Source organism: Pyrus communis, chromosome 5 (assembly GCF_041283825.1).
Source record: "Pyrus communis isolate YQ-2024b chromosome 5, ASM4128382v1, whole genome shotgun sequence".
Classification (NCBI taxonomy): Eukaryota; Viridiplantae; Streptophyta; class Magnoliopsida; order Rosales; family Rosaceae; genus Pyrus; species Pyrus communis.
In genome coordinates this window covers 1,252,465-1,270,083 of record NC_142569.1, presented here as the reverse complement: position 1 = coordinate 1,270,083, position 17,619 = coordinate 1,252,465, and the positions used below count along the sequence as shown (strand labels likewise).

General features: G+C 35.4%; 2 protein-coding genes across 6 annotated transcripts; both read left to right on the top strand.

Moving 5' to 3' along the window:
• The first annotated feature begins 307 nt into the window (after positions 1-307).
• Positions 308-3,520, top strand: LOC137726675 (CRIB domain-containing protein RIC10). 3 transcript variants are annotated; one of them, XM_088693604.1, is made up of 6 exons: positions 312-450; positions 747-839; positions 1,047-1,193; positions 1,442-1,539; positions 1,803-1,917; positions 2,920-3,520. In XM_088693604.1, exons 3-6 carry the CDS (start codon positions 1,157-1,159, stop codon positions 3,120-3,122), a joined length of 453 nt encoding a protein of 150 aa, XP_088549730.1. In that variant the 5' UTR covers positions 312-450; positions 747-839; positions 1,047-1,156; the 3' UTR covers positions 3,123-3,520. The 3 variants fall into 3 exon arrangements, with proteins under 3 accessions (XP_088549731.1, XP_088549730.1, XP_088549732.1); XM_088693606.1 differs by having other exon boundaries at positions 318-450; positions 1,806-1,917; XM_088693605.1 differs by lacking the exon at positions 747-839 and having other exon boundaries at positions 308-450.
• An 8,328-nt stretch (positions 3,521-11,848) lies between these two features.
• Positions 11,849-17,379, top strand: LOC137726197 (homeobox-leucine zipper protein MERISTEM L1). 3 transcript variants are annotated; one of them, XM_068465082.2, is made up of 11 exons: positions 11,849-12,654; positions 13,390-13,708; positions 13,817-13,934; positions 14,277-14,465; positions 14,557-15,000; positions 15,098-15,199; positions 15,277-15,477; positions 15,605-15,779; positions 15,869-16,140; positions 16,299-16,394; positions 16,592-17,379. In XM_068465082.2, the coding sequence occupies exons 2-11, from the start codon at positions 13,467-13,469 to the stop codon at positions 16,961-16,963; spliced, it is 2,211 nt and encodes a 736-aa protein (XP_068321183.1). In that variant the 5' UTR covers positions 11,849-12,654; positions 13,390-13,466; the 3' UTR covers positions 16,964-17,379. The 3 variants fall into 3 exon arrangements, with proteins under 3 accessions (XP_068321183.1, XP_088549728.1, XP_088549727.1); XM_088693602.1 differs by having other exon boundaries at positions 11,871-12,043; XM_088693601.1 differs by lacking the exon at positions 11,849-12,654 and adding an exon at positions 13,098-13,246.
• Positions 17,380-17,619: the final 240 nt, after the last annotated feature.

Here is a 17,619-nt window from a genome sequence, read left to right as displayed (position 1 = left end):
TTAAAAAAGGGACTTCCCTTCCCCTCTTAATCTCCATTGGTTTACGACTAAGGGCTGGTTTGGTATTACTGTGCTTTGATAAAAAACTGCTTTTGCTGTGCTGTAAGAATAAACTTGTTTTTGCTGCTTCACATTTTCAGCTTTTTTTTTCACCCAAAACTATGAAAATAAGTTGTTTTTAAGTGTTTACCGAACACTTTTTTTAGCTCAGTTTTTTTTTATTTTTTATATACCCATTGTTCATAAAAGCATTCAAAACCAGTACTAAAATCTATAAACAAAGTCTTAATAGCCAAGGTAGACTGCTTTTGGAAGCCAGTCTGGTCAGAGACTGTACAAATACAGCTTCTCTCTCTCTGTATCAGATTTTAGCCCGTAATTTAAGTATATCTTGCATTATTTGGAGGATAGCGAGCCTCTTGCATTTTTTCAGAGAGATTCTGAAAGAAGGTAAGTAAACGAGCACCACCCATTTTCTTTTGTATTGTCTTCTTAGTTTTGTCCCGTCTTTCACACCCTTCGTTTTTTTAGGTTTTCATTTTTGTCTACCCTCTCTCTCTCTCTCTCTCTACACATTTGCAGATAAATCCCATTGCACCATCCTTTCTCCTTTTTTTTTTTCTTTGTTCTTCCATTTTCATTTGTTTAATCGGCTTCAAGCAGTTGTTTGTTTCCGGGTTTTTGTTATTGCGCCAAGAGATTTTCACTCCAAAGGGTTTTCTTACGCATGTTTTGCTATCCATAAGAGGTTGGTGTAAAAAGATGGAGCTTGGAAATTGGCTACTTTGGTTGGATATGGTGGAGAAGTTGGTTTTCTTCTAAACAATCAACCTCTCAAAGTATGTTTTTTTTCCTTCCACAAATGCATCATATATCTTATAAAATCATGGTCAGATATATACTAGTCTTCATTGACAGGGAAAAAAAGGTTCCCAAATCACATGCAGTGAGTGAACCTTATTGGATACTGCTCTTACCCTTTATCCCCTTTGAGATTATTTTAAGCAAAATCTCATCTAATTAAGTACATATTTACTTTCTTGCAGGCAAAAGGATCCATCTGTTCCAATCTTTAGCTTTGGCGTTTAATTTGCTTTCCTGTTGTCTGTATCCCTTAAAGTGGCTGCTGTTTCAATTGGGGCGTGTAGTTTCCACCATGGCAAAGATCTTGAAATACTTCTCTCAAATGTTTGGTACGTAATTCTCTCTCTCTCTCTCTCTCTCTCGTTTTCTTTAATGTATCAAATCGATTCTCCTTGTCAGTGTTGGTTAGAGCAGTTGGCGACGCTAGTGTGCCCCTTGCATCTTTAATTTGAATCCCCCAACACGAAGATTAAATTAGTTTAATCAGAATAATTTTTTGGTAAGAAAAATAATAATTATGCTTAATTTTGATAATTCAAGGCTAATTATGCTGGAAAATGGATTTTTTTTGTTGCAGTTGTGAAGGAGCGTGAAATGAAAATTGGGTTCCCAACAGATGTGAAACACGTAGCACACATTGGTTGGGACGGCCCATCTGAAAGCGCACCCGGTTGGGTACACATCTCTCTTGTTATTTTTTCTTCTTCTCAACAATATAATGTTCTAAATTATGCAAAGAGATTCCAACTTAAATGCAAATGGTGACATACAGCTTCGCTACATGTCTTAACCCACATATGCATCTCTCTCTTGTTATTGATTTTTCGTATCGTGTCTCCCATGTTTTGTTTATAGAACAAAATTGCCAACCAAAACATGTGCTTCTTTTCTTAATGCTCTCATAATTCTCTTATTGGGTTAAATTATTGTTAATCAAGCAGATGAGCGAATTTAAAAACGGACCCGATTTCTCAACGAGCTCCCATGGTCGTAATGCCAGTGATCGAATGGGGTCCTCTAATCCCATGGCTTATTCCCCTTGGTCCTCTCAAGGTATGCTTTTGGTCACCTCTATACAGTAGTTTCAGCATTTCGTGTTTTCAAGGACATGACTATGTGGTACGGATAAGAACCTAATAGGACACCATTGTAATGGTACCTTAAACTTCATATTGTTTGATTAACTTGAGATACTGCTGCAATGACATCTCAATCATAAGTAAATTTCTCTCGTACATACGATTAGACTAGCGGAATGCAAACTAGGCAAAATAATGCAGAGGTGCATGATGGCTGGGAGCCTGGGACTTGGGTATCATATGAATGATTTAAAGGCTCTGTCTATATGTTCCATTAAACTATGCCTCCTATCGTGTGTAGTTGTGCGAATACAATAATTAGACAAGTCTTTTTCACGGGGTCAAAAGTTAATTAGGAGAAATGTGATTAATCTATGTTTTAGTTTATTGGTAATGAGATTTATTAGGTGTGCAAAAGCTTTCAAGATTCTTTGCCCCAACAGCAAGTTTTTTGGATCTTCTGTCACGAGACCAACACACACTTTCCTACCCGGAGGAATATGATAGCTTGGAGTGGCCCTTTAGAAAAACTCTAGCTTAGTCTTGGTAATGGTGGTCCACAGGGCTTTGCTAAATTTGAGATTTTCGTAATACTACTTTACTTAAATTGGTTGATAAATTTGAGATTTGGCCATCAGTTCAAGACTTATTGTTTATTTATATGAGCAATAGTCTAATTTAATCTAAATTACAAAGATAGAAGATACATTGTCTTAATCAACTTAGCTACATCCAAGTTTATGTCAATACGTAAAAAATAAGTTTGCATCAACATTACTATTAGGGGTCAATATGTCATTGGCCTTAACTTTCAATTTTAGGTGTTCCACTAATTTGTGGTCAAATCTTTGCTGTGGCATGGTGCTTTCATCAATTTATTTTAGATTGTGCCACTTAATTTGCATGATTGAATCACTTTGAAGACACTTTAACCTCTCTCTTATTCCTTTTGTTTCTTTAATTTTTTGGGTGACAGATTTTGAACAACCCATAACACGGCAACCATCATCCGACATGTTCAGAAATCATCCTGCAACTGAACTTCCTAATGTGCCCAAGAAACCTAAGCGAAAAAAGGTCAAATCGTCATCTCCCTTGGCTGGAAGATCGTCACGAGGATCAAAGTCGAAGGCAACTGCATACACCCAAATGGAGGCAACACAAAATCTGCTAATATAGAAAAAAGTGCAAGATTATGAAAGTTTGATCAATCAAAGTTAAGAGAAACTGTCAATGTGCACATCAACAATTCTGGATGCCCCTATGTTTTGCTTGCTCTGCAAGGTTCACAAGATCGAGAAGGGATTAAGATCCGAAAAATTGGACATAACTTATGTAAATTTTAGAAATGCATGCATAATGCAAAACTAAGTGGTAGGGGAAATTTCTTGGAACAAAAGTGAGAGGGGATGAACATTGTGGCAAAGGGTGACAACCAGTTTAGGAAGACAACATTTTTTTTTCCGTTCACTTTAAGTTTAATATGTAATAAGCATGCAAGTGAGGTTTTAGTTGTGCTGGTGCACGACAGGGGGATTTTTCTTTGGGATTAAGTTTTGATTTACATATTTTAATCCCATCGTGTTGCTGACTTTGTCAGAATTATGATGGGAAAAATAGCTACACAAAGAAATTGGTAAGTGGGTTAAGCCTCACATTAGGCTATCTATAATAATTTAGTTTGAGTTTGGTTTTAGCAATAATCGAATTTAAGATCTCTCACAACAAAAAATAAAAGAAACGGAACGGGATAAAAAGTGAAGATCAATACCCTTATCTATTATAATCCATGAAATTGTAATCCTTTTTACAAGCTAAATAGCCCTTCTGATTTCCACCACGCAAAAGGATTGAATTTCCATGAAGAAATAGGAAGGCCACAAAACACCATAAAACATGGGGTTAGTCTCAAACCCCTACGATCTGTTCAGTAGGAAGGCCAAAAAACAACCATAAAAAATTGGTTGGTCAATACGATAATCTCTTCTTGTCCTAAACCAATCGCAACAAGATATGAAGCGAAACCTTAATCATGCAGCACTATCTTTTCAGCCTAGTATTCCAACCTTCATGCATTTTCCATGGACAAACTTTTATTCACCAACCAATAAACTCAAAATACTTATTCTGTTAATTACTATGCAACAACTCGGTGGTGGCTACTAGAAAGTAGAATCATGCTTCATAATGACATCAATATTTTCCTCCTATAACCAAGATTTAGACTTCAGAGTGTTGCTTCCGATCTTGCCACAAGACCCATACATCCCCTACCCACTTCCGAACTGGTATATGCCGACGAAGTGTGGTACGACTCATGTCGTAACAACAGTGTTTTATACAACACATCAGCACTGTACCCATTTGAACAAAACGTCAATATCGCCTTCCCATTAAGTCGCCGTCTTTGTCTAGGCATTGTTTTAGAGAAAATTTCAATGACGACGTCCACGGATCAATCCAGAGTGAGCACTTCTCGGTTAAGCTCCCCGCCAATTACTACAAAAGATTTTACAATGCATCAAAATGAAATAAATAAAAAACCATGAATACAAAAACAGGGTAAAGAGTGCTTAAGAAGAAAACAGGTGTAAGAATCACTACAGATCACATAATTTTCAAGCACGGAAAGAAGTCACAAAAAAAAAAAAAGAAAAAAAAAAAGAAAAAAGAAAAAACAAGTTTGACATGAGCCTGGCTTTCAAGGCTCGATCCAGCCCAGTTGTACACATGTTCTGGCCCAAATTATTTTCCACCCTATGACAAACATACAAAAATGGAAAACGATGGCTGACAACCGTCCTCCAAAGTCCAAAATCATTGTCAGAAACGGATTTGGATCCTCGTCGGATCCCCTCCTTGGAGATCCTAGGATCAACGAATATGGATTGTTAATCAAAAATCATGCGGTCATAATTTTTTTATTTTATATTTTTCACGCAAAACAATGGTGTTTTACTTTCAAAAATATAAAAAGTATTTAATTGGGACAGTACAACTTTTGATCAACGATCCAGGTTCGTTGATCCCTAGGATCCCAGGAAGGGGATCCGGCGAGAATCCAAATCTGTAAGAAACTCCTCTATTTTTGTCTCCACCAATAAAAAATACAACCCAGACAAAACCACACCACACCACACCACATTCTTTTCTTGTTTAAATCATAACAACCTTTGCATATAAAACATTAAACATATCTGTAATCCATCCAAATCAATCAAATTAGACATTCCCTAATTACATTAATCATGGCAGCAGGCTCTTGAAAAGGCTTGAAAATCTTTGCTGCTGTCACGGGCATTCTCTTCATCGTCATCTTAGTTGTTCTAGTCGTTCTATTCGTTACAATTTAAAACCCAAAGAACCTTCAATCTTCGCCCAGCCGGTAAGCATAGAGGGATTTGAGTTAGTAGGTTTCCCGTTAGACCAACTTCAATAGTGGGCTAAAAGCTAAATTACCCTTTAAAATTTCCCCTTAAACCCAATTCAACCCAAGGGGAAAATTTTGACTAAATGCTAAATGCTAAACCAAGGCCAGATTCCCCCCAAAATTTAGCCCAGAAATCAGAGTGGACTCCATCCAATATTTATCGGAATTAAAATTTTTTTAGATTAAAATGTTCATAAAATTAATTTATGATAGTCTACATATTTATTTATTTTTTTAAATTTAATTTAACAAAAAAAAAATAGCCTAAGTTCATTCTTTAATAATCTCGGGCTAAAATTTTAGGCTAAAACGGTTGGAGCAGAAAAGCTGTTTCTAGACTAAAAGCTAAATTTTCCGGGTTACAATATTTGATTTTCAGCCCAACCATTGAAGATGCTCTTATAAAGTTAAATATATCAATAGGAATATTGGTCACCGTGAAAAATCCAAATTATGGAGGCTTCAAGTATGAGAATAGTACAGCTCATATCAGCTACTGTGGGAATGTTGTCGCCGAAGCTCCGATCAGAGACGACACAGTTCCGGCTCGTTCGACTCATAACATCACCAGTGTTGTGAGTATTTTGGCTGACAAATTGGTAACTGATTCGCATTTCTTGGGTGACATGGCTGTTGGAGTGCTGAATTTGACTTCAGAAACCACCCTGCATGGCAAGGTGAACTTGTTGAAGGTCCTTAAGATGAAGGCAACCAGTTATAGCGATTGCAACATTTCTATCTATCACTACTGGAACCCAGAGCGCCGCCTCCGTTTGCAAATCGAGGGTAAAACTCGATAATTAATATTCACTTGTCAAATAATATAAACTGTTAGAACGAACTGTTAATTTATAATATTCACTAAACGAGAATATTTATCGAGCTTATAAATGATAAATCTGTAGTCTGAGTACTACTATTGATTCATTTATTTATTTTTCTCTGATTCTGTTTGTGGATTTACTAGCTGATGATTTGTTGCTATGGAAGTAAAGTTAGTTGTTGTACTGATTTCAGTTTGCTTTATTAGATGAACTCATTATATGGAAGTATTGGTATAAATTTATTTTTAAGGACTTTATCTTTCAACTCCCAATTGGTACCCTCCCTCCCCCATTTAGATTCTCACGAACTTCAAGGTCGATTTCAACCCTCAAGTTGGGCAAGATTTAGGTTTTTCATTTAAGTATGTAGTTTTAATGCAAAACTACTTCCTTCAAGTTACATGATATAGGAATATGGATTATGTATTTATTCCTTGATAATTAAAGAAAGTTTAGGTACTGTAAAACTAATCGACAATATGGAAATTAGCCAACTGCTTATACTTATAAGTACATGCAAAATATCTATTTTACCGGATGTGATATTGATACTCTCAACACTTCTCCTCATGTGTGACGAATTTTCAAGCTTAACACATGGACAACACTGGGTGACATGGAGCACATATGGTTGTTGGACTTTACACGCCAAACAAGTGGCTCTGATACCATGAAGAAAATTGAGGTTTCATCATAAAATCAATTAACAATATGAGAATAGCCCAACTACTTATAAGTACATGCACAATCCCTTATTTTCTCGATATGCAATTGATACTCTCAGCAATAATTATTTCGAGGCATCAACATTGAAATGATCCTTGTATGAATGCTTAGCCTATATATATGATCAAGATGTTACAAGAACAAGCAAATATCAAACAAGAAAAGAATTCCCATTAATGTAATGTTCCTTGTATGAAAGCTTAGCCTATATATATGATCAAGATGTTGCAAGAACAAGCAAATGTCAAACAAGAAAATGATTCCCATTAATGTAGCTAGTGCCAAGTTGATAGTTGATATCAGTGGCATGATTTTAAACACCAAGCAGAATTCAAATTTGTGACCCACCAAACGTTAATTTTTCAGAAAAATAAGAAATGTAGTAATCAATGCAAGTACCACTGAATATATATGGTGGGTGAACATTTTGGACATTGAATTAATTCAATGTTATTCAGAGTTTAAATTCCTGCTATTGTCAAAAAATGGCATGCCGAAGTTTTTATTTTATTTGATTATAAATAATATATTACAATAATTTATATTAAGAGATTTAGAGGAAAAATTTGACCTTGAGACACAATAAGTACAAAAAGAAGACTTGAACTACTATGACAATCGACCACCGCGGGCCAAAACTTAGCTAACGTTACATGCATACATGATGTATAGCAAGCAAATTTATCTTGTACGAGTGTTTTGATTATTCTTAACTTGCTATTCTAAATGAAGTAATGAAACATGTTTGCATTGTATGTGTGTTTCATAAAAAAGGGTTTGTGTTAAATTTAGTTCTTTTTTATCGGGATATTTTTGAATTTATAAAATAGCATTTTCATTGTCAATCAAAAAAGGGGTGAAAATCATTCTAATCATATGAACACAACTAAAAGAAATAGTCAAAATAAAATTACGAGCAATATAGTAAATCACACACATAGTTTTTTTTTCTCTCCCTCATAGCCAAGTAATTCCCATTCATCCCATCTCCCTCTCTCTTCCACACTTTTCTCCGAGCGCTCTCTCTTTCTTTCTTATTTATTTATTTATTTATGAAGTAGTGCTCTCTCTTTCTTCTCTCCTTAACTTCTAACCCGTTACAAAAAATCACTACTCTCATAAAAAAATCAAAAAGTATATTTCTTTCACACTAAAGAGCGTGTGCCTTAAGGGTGCAAGTTGGAATAGTGTTTTTGATTCTAACAGTAAAATTTCTAAATCCAAACATGAAATTTAGAATATTTTCTGAAAAATTAGAACAGAAATTGAAATGCACTTAGAGATATCGATAATTCCAAATTTTTTATCTGAATTTTTCCGAAGTGTTCTGGACTTATTCCAATAAGAAAACCTTCTGAAATATTTCAATTTTTTTTGTAGTTATTTACTCATATTGTATATTTTGTTAATTACTTTTATATTTTATTGTTAGTTTTGGATATATTTTGTTCATTGTTTTAATATTACACATACATTTGTATATTAAGAAGGATAAACATGTTAGTATACCACAAAATTAATTCAATTTATACATAACTACATACAAAATATTAAGAAAGAACAATAAATTGCAGTACGAATGGATTCTTCTTTTATTTTCCATACTTTTATATTTTGTTTTTTTACAAAAAATACCCTTTGAGAAAAGCACAAATTATAAAGGGGAGTTTAAAAAAAACACTCTTGTATTGTTTACCTTTAACGAAAAACTACATTTATACATTTCCCTGGTACTATTCACTATGCCTTTAAAAAATGACTTTTCATTAAAAGATAAGTTTTTTTTAACTTTTCGTTAATTTTCCTATTATAAAATGGGCGAGAGAGGGATAGACAAGAACAAGATTGAGGTTTTCATTTTTTTTATTTTTTATAGAAGCAGACAGGTTTAAGGTTAGGATATTTGGAGGACATGGACAAAGGGTGATGTCCTAAACTGTGTCCTAAAACTAAAAAACACTAAATAAGGGAGTATATGGGTACGGGAAGACTGTAACAACTGAACGACTCACCAATATCAATCGAAGCAACAAAAAGCAAAAGAGAAAAATTTGCTTTAACATATATGTGCCACATTATGTACCATATCATATCTATATTAATATATCAAAAGTTAGAGTCGACAGTTGATGTTGTCTTTGTAAATACTAGCATTTGCCTACACACTGTGCGTATGAACACATTTTTTTAGAAAATGAGAAGGAGAGAGGGAGAAGGAGAACCCGGGGGGGGGGGGGGGGGGGGAAGGAGTGGGAGATTTTTGTTTTTGGTCTTTTTTTTTTAAATTTTATTTTTAATATTGGAGGTATTTTAACTTCACTTATAGGTGAGGCTTCAATAAAAACAGTAAAATTTTGACTTGTGAAATTACATTATTGCCTATTATTTTTTGTGTGTGATAGAAGACTAATTGGTCTTTTTACCCTCTTTTAGTTGACAAAGAGGGTTTTATTAATTAGTAGAGAAGATATAGTGTGTTCAACAAATAAAGAAAACTAAGTTGATAAAAAAAATAAAAATAAAGTAAACTATAAGTAATTTTCTATTTCTTTAATGCAGGTCAATTTTTCCATTTATTGTGTGCGATGTGAACATTACATCAGATGAAAAAAAAATGAAATAGATAGATTGATAAACATTTAAGAAACAAGATTGTGAGAAATCTGAAGGGTCGGACAGGCATTAATTTCAACCTCATATGACCATCATCGTATACACAGTGTCAAGAATAGAATTCAAGATGCGCCGTGTGAAATCAGACTTGGAATTCATCTCCAACTAATGGACCACCCCTTGATGGTTGCAAATAATGGTTTTATTGGATTTCTATAATAAGTTTGATTAGAAGTACCATGAAAAAAGGTATTAGTGGTATTCTCTTTTATTTATAAGTGAGAGGTATTAAGCTCGAAACTCGTAGATGACGAGTTTGATATACCAATTCATTCATCCACCTTCTTAATGTTAATATATTTTTGTATTAAAAAAACTGAAAATTTAACTTTCCCCTCCAAACTCATTTTTTCTAGCCTCTAGCCCATCATATAATATTTATTTGAATAAAACCCAATGATTAGGATCCAACTAAGCAACTTACCAAATTAAGTTTGTGTGTCCGTTTTTATATTTTTTGGATCCCTAATATACCCCATCTAAGCCAATATGGAAAGTTCTTGTAATTTTGTTTTAATTGATCACGTGCATTGAATTTGACAAGGTCTTGTAGCCATGAAATATGGTTCTAGTCTTCTAGATGGAGGAATTAATTTGGATTTTTTTTTTAAATTTCGACAATAAATTTCAATTTGAATATACCTAACTTAGTGTTTATTTTCAACAATAACTATTGTTTAATTTTACGAAAATAATTTACCTACTATAAAAATTAATTTTATGAAAACAATATCAATTGTTTAATTTTATACCTACAGTATAATTACATGAAAATAGTTTACCTACTATGAAACTTAATATTTTGAAAACAATATCTATTGTTTAATTTTATGAAAATAATTTACCTACTGTATAATTACATGAAAAAATTTCCCTACTATTAATTTTTTTTTTTTGAAAACAATATCTATTATTGTTTAATTTTATGAAAATAATTGACCTACTGTATAATTACATGAAAATTAATGTGCCTACTTTTTAAATTTGTAACAAAATTAATTTACCTACTTCTTTTTATGGTATTAGTATACATAAATGTAGAATATATGTCCGTATATATTTTATCTAATTAGATTTTGGATTGGAGGAGTTCACATAAAATTTAAAATATACTAAACAAATTAAATGTCTAGCTAAAAGAAACGTATAAGAGATTTGGTGGCATGAAATATGAGAAGAAAGTACAATGAATCATTTGAGACCTATGACTTTCTTCTATACCTTTTTACAAATTAGAACTTTCTAATGGATTATTAACAGGTTTTTTATTGTTGTGGATTATCACACAGATGCAATTTACCATAATTATAATAATAGTAATATAATATAATTGCCAACAATAATTTGAGTATAATATATAATTTGGTAATAAAAAGTTAAGGTTCATGCTCAATTATGAATGTTGCATTTAAGCAAGCTGAAAAAAATATTGGCAATTTAGACCTTGTTTTAGAAGAATCTGGATTGCATTGATGGGAGCAGGGATCTTGCATGGGCTTATAAGTAAGATGAGCTATACCCATATTGCCAATTGGTTTTATGGTGAAACCCCAACTTTCTTCATGCTGTTAGAGCAGGTTGTCCCACGTGTGAAGCCAAATGGCCACATGCGCTTCACATACCCCGTTGTGTTGTTCATGGGCCACACGCACTCCACGTACCCTGTTTTGTTGTTCATGGGATAGGCTTAAAAATTCGCTACACGTAAGATGGTGTGTTGAGAATGAGTCCCACATTGATGGGAGCAAGGACCTTGCATGAGCTACTCCTCATATTGCCAGATGGTTTTATGGTGGAATCCCAACTTTCTTCAAATACAATTAATGACACGTTATTTGATTTGCAAATTTGGTCTCCCTTGCATTATTCATATCACAATATAAAGGAGTGCTGGCGGAGTGAAAAACTGAAAGGGTTGAAATCTAGGGCAGTTAAAAAAGCTGTAATTCATATTTCACCACCATACTCCCCTAACAAATTTAAAACATGAGCATGTTGAGATGCCAAACCAACTATTCTCTCTCTCTCTCTCTCTCTCTCTCTCTCTCTCTCTCTCTCTCTCTCTCTCTCTCTCTCTCTCTCTCTCTCTCCTCCCTCCCTCTCATGCATGCTGAGCAGCATTTACACCTTTCCCTCCCGCCATAAATGCAATCGCACCCTCTCAATACGCTCCGCATTAACTCCTTCGCTGTCACATCCTCTCCACCGGTTTCTCTTTCTTCCCCCTTCCCCCCAAAGTCTCTCTCTTTCTTACTCTCTCTCGTTTGCTATTTCGATTCCATCTCTTTTTTCTCGTTCGTTTTATCTCTTTCTCTCTCTCTCTCTCTCTCTCTCAATCTTCATCACCGCATTCTTCTTCTTATACCCACAAATATTCTACTCCTACCCACCACGGTCTCAAAGGGAACAGAGAGTTCTTCGTTCCCCCATAGCCTAGAGCTCAAAGGGTCAGCTTCTTTGAACTTCAAGTCACGTTTTTATTTTTTCTACACAATCTTCCGTTACTTTTTAGAGAGAGAGAGTGCTGGGTGGTATTGGGAAGACCGAGATTTGGCTTAGTGGGGCGTTATAATCCTAGTTTAGTGTGTTTGAAAACTCATTAACTATTAGCCACAGTCAATTAGCACGAAAGAGCAAAAAAGCTAATGACTTTTGAAGGCCTAAATTAAACCGTAGTGCTACGTACAGTCATCATTTGTTTCCCTTTATTTTTACTAGCTTGAACTAATCCAGTCAATTAGGTTTTTTTTTTTTTTTTTTTAATTTTTTTTTCTCAGACAGCGCCAGAGAATCTATTAAAATTTCCAACCACAACAAAGAGTCAAAACCCCCACACATAACACCACATCCAGAAACCACCTCTTACCTCTTCAGAGTCAAAGAGGAGAAAGAGAGAGGGGGACAGAGGAGAGAGAGGGAGACAGAGAAGAGAGAGAAAAAGATGAAGGGTGTCTAGTCTAGGGTTTTGTTTGGGAGTGAGATATTTTATATATATGGTAGCCGGAAAATGCTTCCGGCAAGAGATTATTTCACGAAAACTCTCGGCTTATCTTCTCAGGTCAGTTTGGTATTCTTTCTTAGATATATTCTGGGGGGAATAATATATATCCATAAATGATATAATATTCTTTTTCAACAAAAACATTAATGTTCGTAGAATAATTTTCTTATTATATATTTTCCTTGTGGTCATTTAGGTTGCCTGATTTTGGGTATGATTTTTCTACATACATGTATTTGTACGTGTTATATGCCCGTATTTTCGTTCTGGGTAATTAATTGATGCATTTGAAGCAAAATCTCTTGGTTGAAACGGTTAATCTTCTGAATATTTTGGGGTAAAAAAAGGGTAAATCTTCTCAGAGAGGGGGTTCGGGGAGACTTGTATGTATGTATGTAGATACACGGTTTACAGCTTTATCTTGTACATTTATTTTCTACTTCCAGAGTGGAATACAGATCGCTTCCGTATAAAATTATCATACCATTCATTATTCTCTCAGAAATATCTTTGGTATTTCTTAAGTTTTTAATTTCTCTCCTCCAAATTTCTGTTCTTTCCTGTTTTCTGTCTATGGATTGGGTCGAACTACTGGAAGAAATGGGTTATTTCTCTTTTTAATTATTTTCCCCCATTATTTTTAATATATGTAAGTATGTTATCAGCTAATTGTGTCTTAATTCTAAACCTAGCTTTTACTTTGGTCTGAGTTCTTTAAACTGTTCATCAGTGCGGTGCCCTTAATTTGTTTATAAATGATATAAATTGACCTATATCATTTTGTCTTGGCAGATTGAAATTAAGACAAGAGAGAGAGGTATTGAGCTAGAACAAGAGTCCTAAATTCTACGGATTTGGAAGGAGAAAAAATGTTTCAGCCAAGCATGTTCGACAATCACCACATCCTAGATCACATGACGACGAGCAGTACCCACAAAACCTCGGATAGTACTGGCCGACTGCTGGAGGATGACTTCGAGACCAAATCCGGAACCGAAACGACTATGGACATTCCTTCTGGTGACGAGCAAGATCCCAACACCACGGGCCCGCGCCCCAAAAGAAAACGTTACCATCGCCACACCCAGCGCCAAATCCAGGAGATGGAAGCGTATGTCTTTGTGTTTTCTTGTTTATCTTGTTTTTAGGGTTTTTTTTTTTCCGATCATGAGCTTCATTGTGAATATAATATATCTCGATCGAATTTATATCTTTTCAGATTCTTCAAGGACTGTCCTCACCCAGATGACAAGCAAAGGAAGGAGCTGAGTCGTGAACTAGGGTTAGAGCCTTTGCAAGTCAAATTCTGGTTCCAAAACAAGCGCACCCAAATGAAGGTAACGCATATATACTATCACCACACACACACACACACACACACACACACACACACACACACATATGCATATAGTGTATGTATATGTAGAAAAATCAATTGGATAATATACGCACTTTATGCGTTTCCATAAAGTCATTTAGTTCCAAATTTTCCACTTATGAGAAAATTTATCCTTTATTCTCTGAGAGTTTTGAAATTATACTAGGCATTAAGCACTTTAATTATATTCAACCTCTATGCACATTATGCTCTCGAATAACTTGGCCCTATTTAACTTAATTTTTTAATTGGCTTAATTACTCTGTGTATCAATTTGACATTAAGTATATATTACTCTTAGGCACAACATGAACGCCATGACAATTCAATTTTGAAATCTGAGAACGACAAGCTTCATGCTGAGAACAATAGGTACAAGGAAGCCCTTGGCAATGCCACATGCCCCAACTGTGGAGGACCAGCTGCAATTGGTGAGATGTCATTTGATGAGCAACATTTGCGGATTGAAAATGCTCGTTTACGTGAAGAGGTGACCATTATTATAATACATGCATACTGCACCTTTTTCTCGTCATTATAATTTTTGTAGCCTATTGAGTTTTGTTCAATTGGTTTCACAGATTGATAGGATATCTTCGATTGCTGCTAAATATGTTGGGAAACCTTTGACAAGCTCATTTTCCTCTCACGTGCCTTCGCGCTCCCTTGATGTTGCGGTTGGGAATTTTGGTACTCAGCCAGGCTTCGTAGGAGAAATGTATGGATCATCTAGTGATCTTCTCAGGACAGTTTCAGTGCCCACCGAGGCAGATAAGCCGATGATTGTTGAGCTTGCCGTTGCAGCCATGGAAGAACTAATTAGAATGGCTCAGGATGGAGACCCCTTGTGGGTTCCTGGTGACCACAACTCAATTCAAAAAGAAATTTTAAATGAAGACGCGTACTTGAGGACATTTCCGAGGGGGATTGGCCCTAAAATATTGGGCTTAAAGTCTGAGGCTTCAAGAGAATCGGAATTGGTCATCATGAATCATGTTAACCTTGTTGAGATTCTCATGGATGTGGTAATTAACACACATATTTGAACATCAAGTAATTGAACTTGGATTTAATAGGACTTTATATCTCTTTGAATTTAACACAATCATGATGTGTTTTCAGAATCAATGGTCTACCATCTTTTGTGGTATTGTCTCAAGAGCAATGACCCTTGATATCCTATCAACTGGAGTAGCTGGAAACTACAATGGAGCCTTGCAAGTGGTATGTACAACACAATTAATTTAGAATGGATTAAAGCATTTACTGAAATTAATCCGTACGATATAATTTTTATGTAGATGACTGCTGAGTTTCAAGTACCCTCACCACTCGTTCCAACCCGTGAGAATTACTTTGTAAGGTACTGTAAGCAGCAAGTTGATGGAACTTGGGCAGTGGTTGATGTTTCCTTGGACAACCTACGCCCAAGTCCAATTTCAAGAAGTCGAAGAAGGCCATCCGGTTGCTTAATCCAAGAATTGCCAAATGGCTACTCTAAGGTCTATAAAGTTTCTCACTAGAGCTCTCCTAAGCTCATTACAGTTCTCTTTTTTTTTTTCACAAAAAGTTAAACATTGTTCTCTCAACTAATTCGCATATTCATGATTTTTATGTATGATTGTTTAGGTTACATGGGTGGAGCATGTTGAAGTGGATGATAGAGCTGTTCACAACATATACAGACCCCTAGTCAATTCTGGTCTTGCCTTCGGAGCTAAGCGTTGGGTGGCTACACTTGATAGACAGTGCGAACGTCTTGCGAGTTCCATGGCCAGTAACATTCCTGCTGGAGATCTTTGTGGTACACACTAATCTTAATTTACTTGCTTTGGTAATTAGTTTTCTCTTAATATCAAAGTAATGGGTTCAAATTGTTATCTTATATTACAGTGATAACTAGTACTGAAGGGAGGAAAAGTATGCTGAAGCTGGCACAAAGAATGGTGATGAGCTTCTGTACCGGTGTTGGTGCTTCTACTGCACATGCATGGACTACATTATCAGCAACGGGTTCAGATGATGTGAGGGTCATGACCCGAAAAAGTATGGACGATCCTGGCAGGCCTCCTGGGATAGTTTTAAGTGCTGCAACTTCCTTCTGGATTCCTGTCCCTCCCAAGAGAGTTTTTGATTTCCTGCGTGATGAAAACTCTCGTAGTGAGGTACATATTGCATGTTAATATATATACATATATATCTCTGATATATGAAGGCATAGCTAAGTAAAACATAGAGATATACATATGATATATTAGGGCACTGCTAAGTATATCATATATATAAACATGTACACATTTAATTTGTGGCATATAATTTTCAGTGGGATATACTTTCAAATGGTGGGCTAGTTCAAGAGATGGCGCACATAGCTAATGGTCGTGATCCAGGCAACTGTGTCTCCCTACTTCGCGTAAATGTAAGTCTCGATCGATATTATATATGCATTGAAAATATGTGTATTCTAGAAAATATACTCTCGTCATGCTTTATATTGTCAGATTGTGGAAAACTGTCTAGGTCAGTTCTTGCCTGAATGTACTCCTAAATCATAGTGAATATTCTCTTGACTAGTCTTTAAACACTAGACAAGCTAATTAATGGGGTGATTTTCAGAGTGCAAACTCAAGCCAAAGCAATATGCTGATACTTCAGGAGAGCTGCACTGATTCAACCGGGTCATACGTGATTTATGCACCGGTTGATATCGTGGCCATGAATGTTGTGTTAAGTGGTGGAGACCCAGATTATGTTGCACTTCTGCCCTCAGGTTTTGCCATCCTTCCAGATGGAGCTGCTGGGTCCGCAGGAGGAGGAATACTTGATGTTGGCTCTGGTGGGTCTCTTCTCACCGTAGCATTTCAGATCTTGGTTGATTCAGTTCCTACTGCTAAACTCTCTCTGGGATCTGTGGCCACTGTTAACAATCTAATTAAGTGCACGGTTGAGCGTATTAGAGCCGCAGTTACATGTGACCAAAATCCATGACAACTAAAAAGCCTAAATACATGGTGAGCAAGAATGGTGGGTTTACTTCGAAATTGAGTAGGGTTACAAAAGGGGAAAAGTCAAGAACGCACCTTATAATATCCTTGTCTTGTGGCGTTTTGGTGAGATTTTGGAAACCCTAATCACCACCCCACAAGGGTAGTGGGTTCGGGTATTGACTTTCCCAAACTAAGGGAAAAGTAAGCTCAAGACTTTGTCAATTGTTAGTTATTGTTCACCTTAAATTTACTGTTTTGGTCTTGGATTAGGACTAGGGTTATTAGGGTTAGGGTTCCCCGCAGGGTTGTAATTTTATGACTGTCTTAATTAGCTTCTTTTTTCTACTCATGTTTATGTTTAAAAGAGGTTAGTTGGACTTTTGAAATCACATTAACAATGGTTCCCGTTTCAAATAATTGTTTGTAGCTTTCATAGTAATTTTATTTGGTAATTAATTAATCATATTTTTAGGAAAGAGGAGTAGATCATCTTACTTGTACTCCAATACTTGAAGCCTGACGAGTTGACAAATAGATCTGAATAGTAACAATTAATATAAAAAAAACCAATGCTGTACAAACCTATGAGTTTAAAAATAGAGGAACGTGAATTTGATATCAAACTATATGTTAAAAAATTTCTCTGAAAATTTTACC

Bases quoted from the DNA above. Each gene is read 5' to 3' on its own strand.
- LOC137726675 (XM_088693605.1), top strand. From the start codon at position 1,157: ATGGCAAAGATCTTGAAATACTTCTCTCAAATGTTTG. The intron at 1,540-1,802 runs GTACACATCTCT...TTGTTAATCAAG, and splicing joins CTGAAAGCGCACCCGGTTGG to CAGATGAGCGAATTTAAAAA. The intron at 1,918-2,919 runs GTATGCTTTTGG...TTTGGGTGACAG, and splicing joins TTCCCCTTGGTCCTCTCAAG to ATTTTGAACAACCCATAACA.
- LOC137726197 (XM_068465082.2), top strand. From the start codon at position 13,467: ATGTTTCAGCCAAGCATGTTCGACAATCACCACATCCTAGATCACATG. The intron at 13,935-14,276 runs GTAACGCATATA...TATTACTCTTAG, and splicing joins ACAAGCGCACCCAAATGAAG to GCACAACATGAACGCCATGA. The intron at 14,466-14,556 runs GTGACCATTATT...TTGGTTTCACAG, and splicing joins ATGCTCGTTTACGTGAAGAG to ATTGATAGGATATCTTCGAT.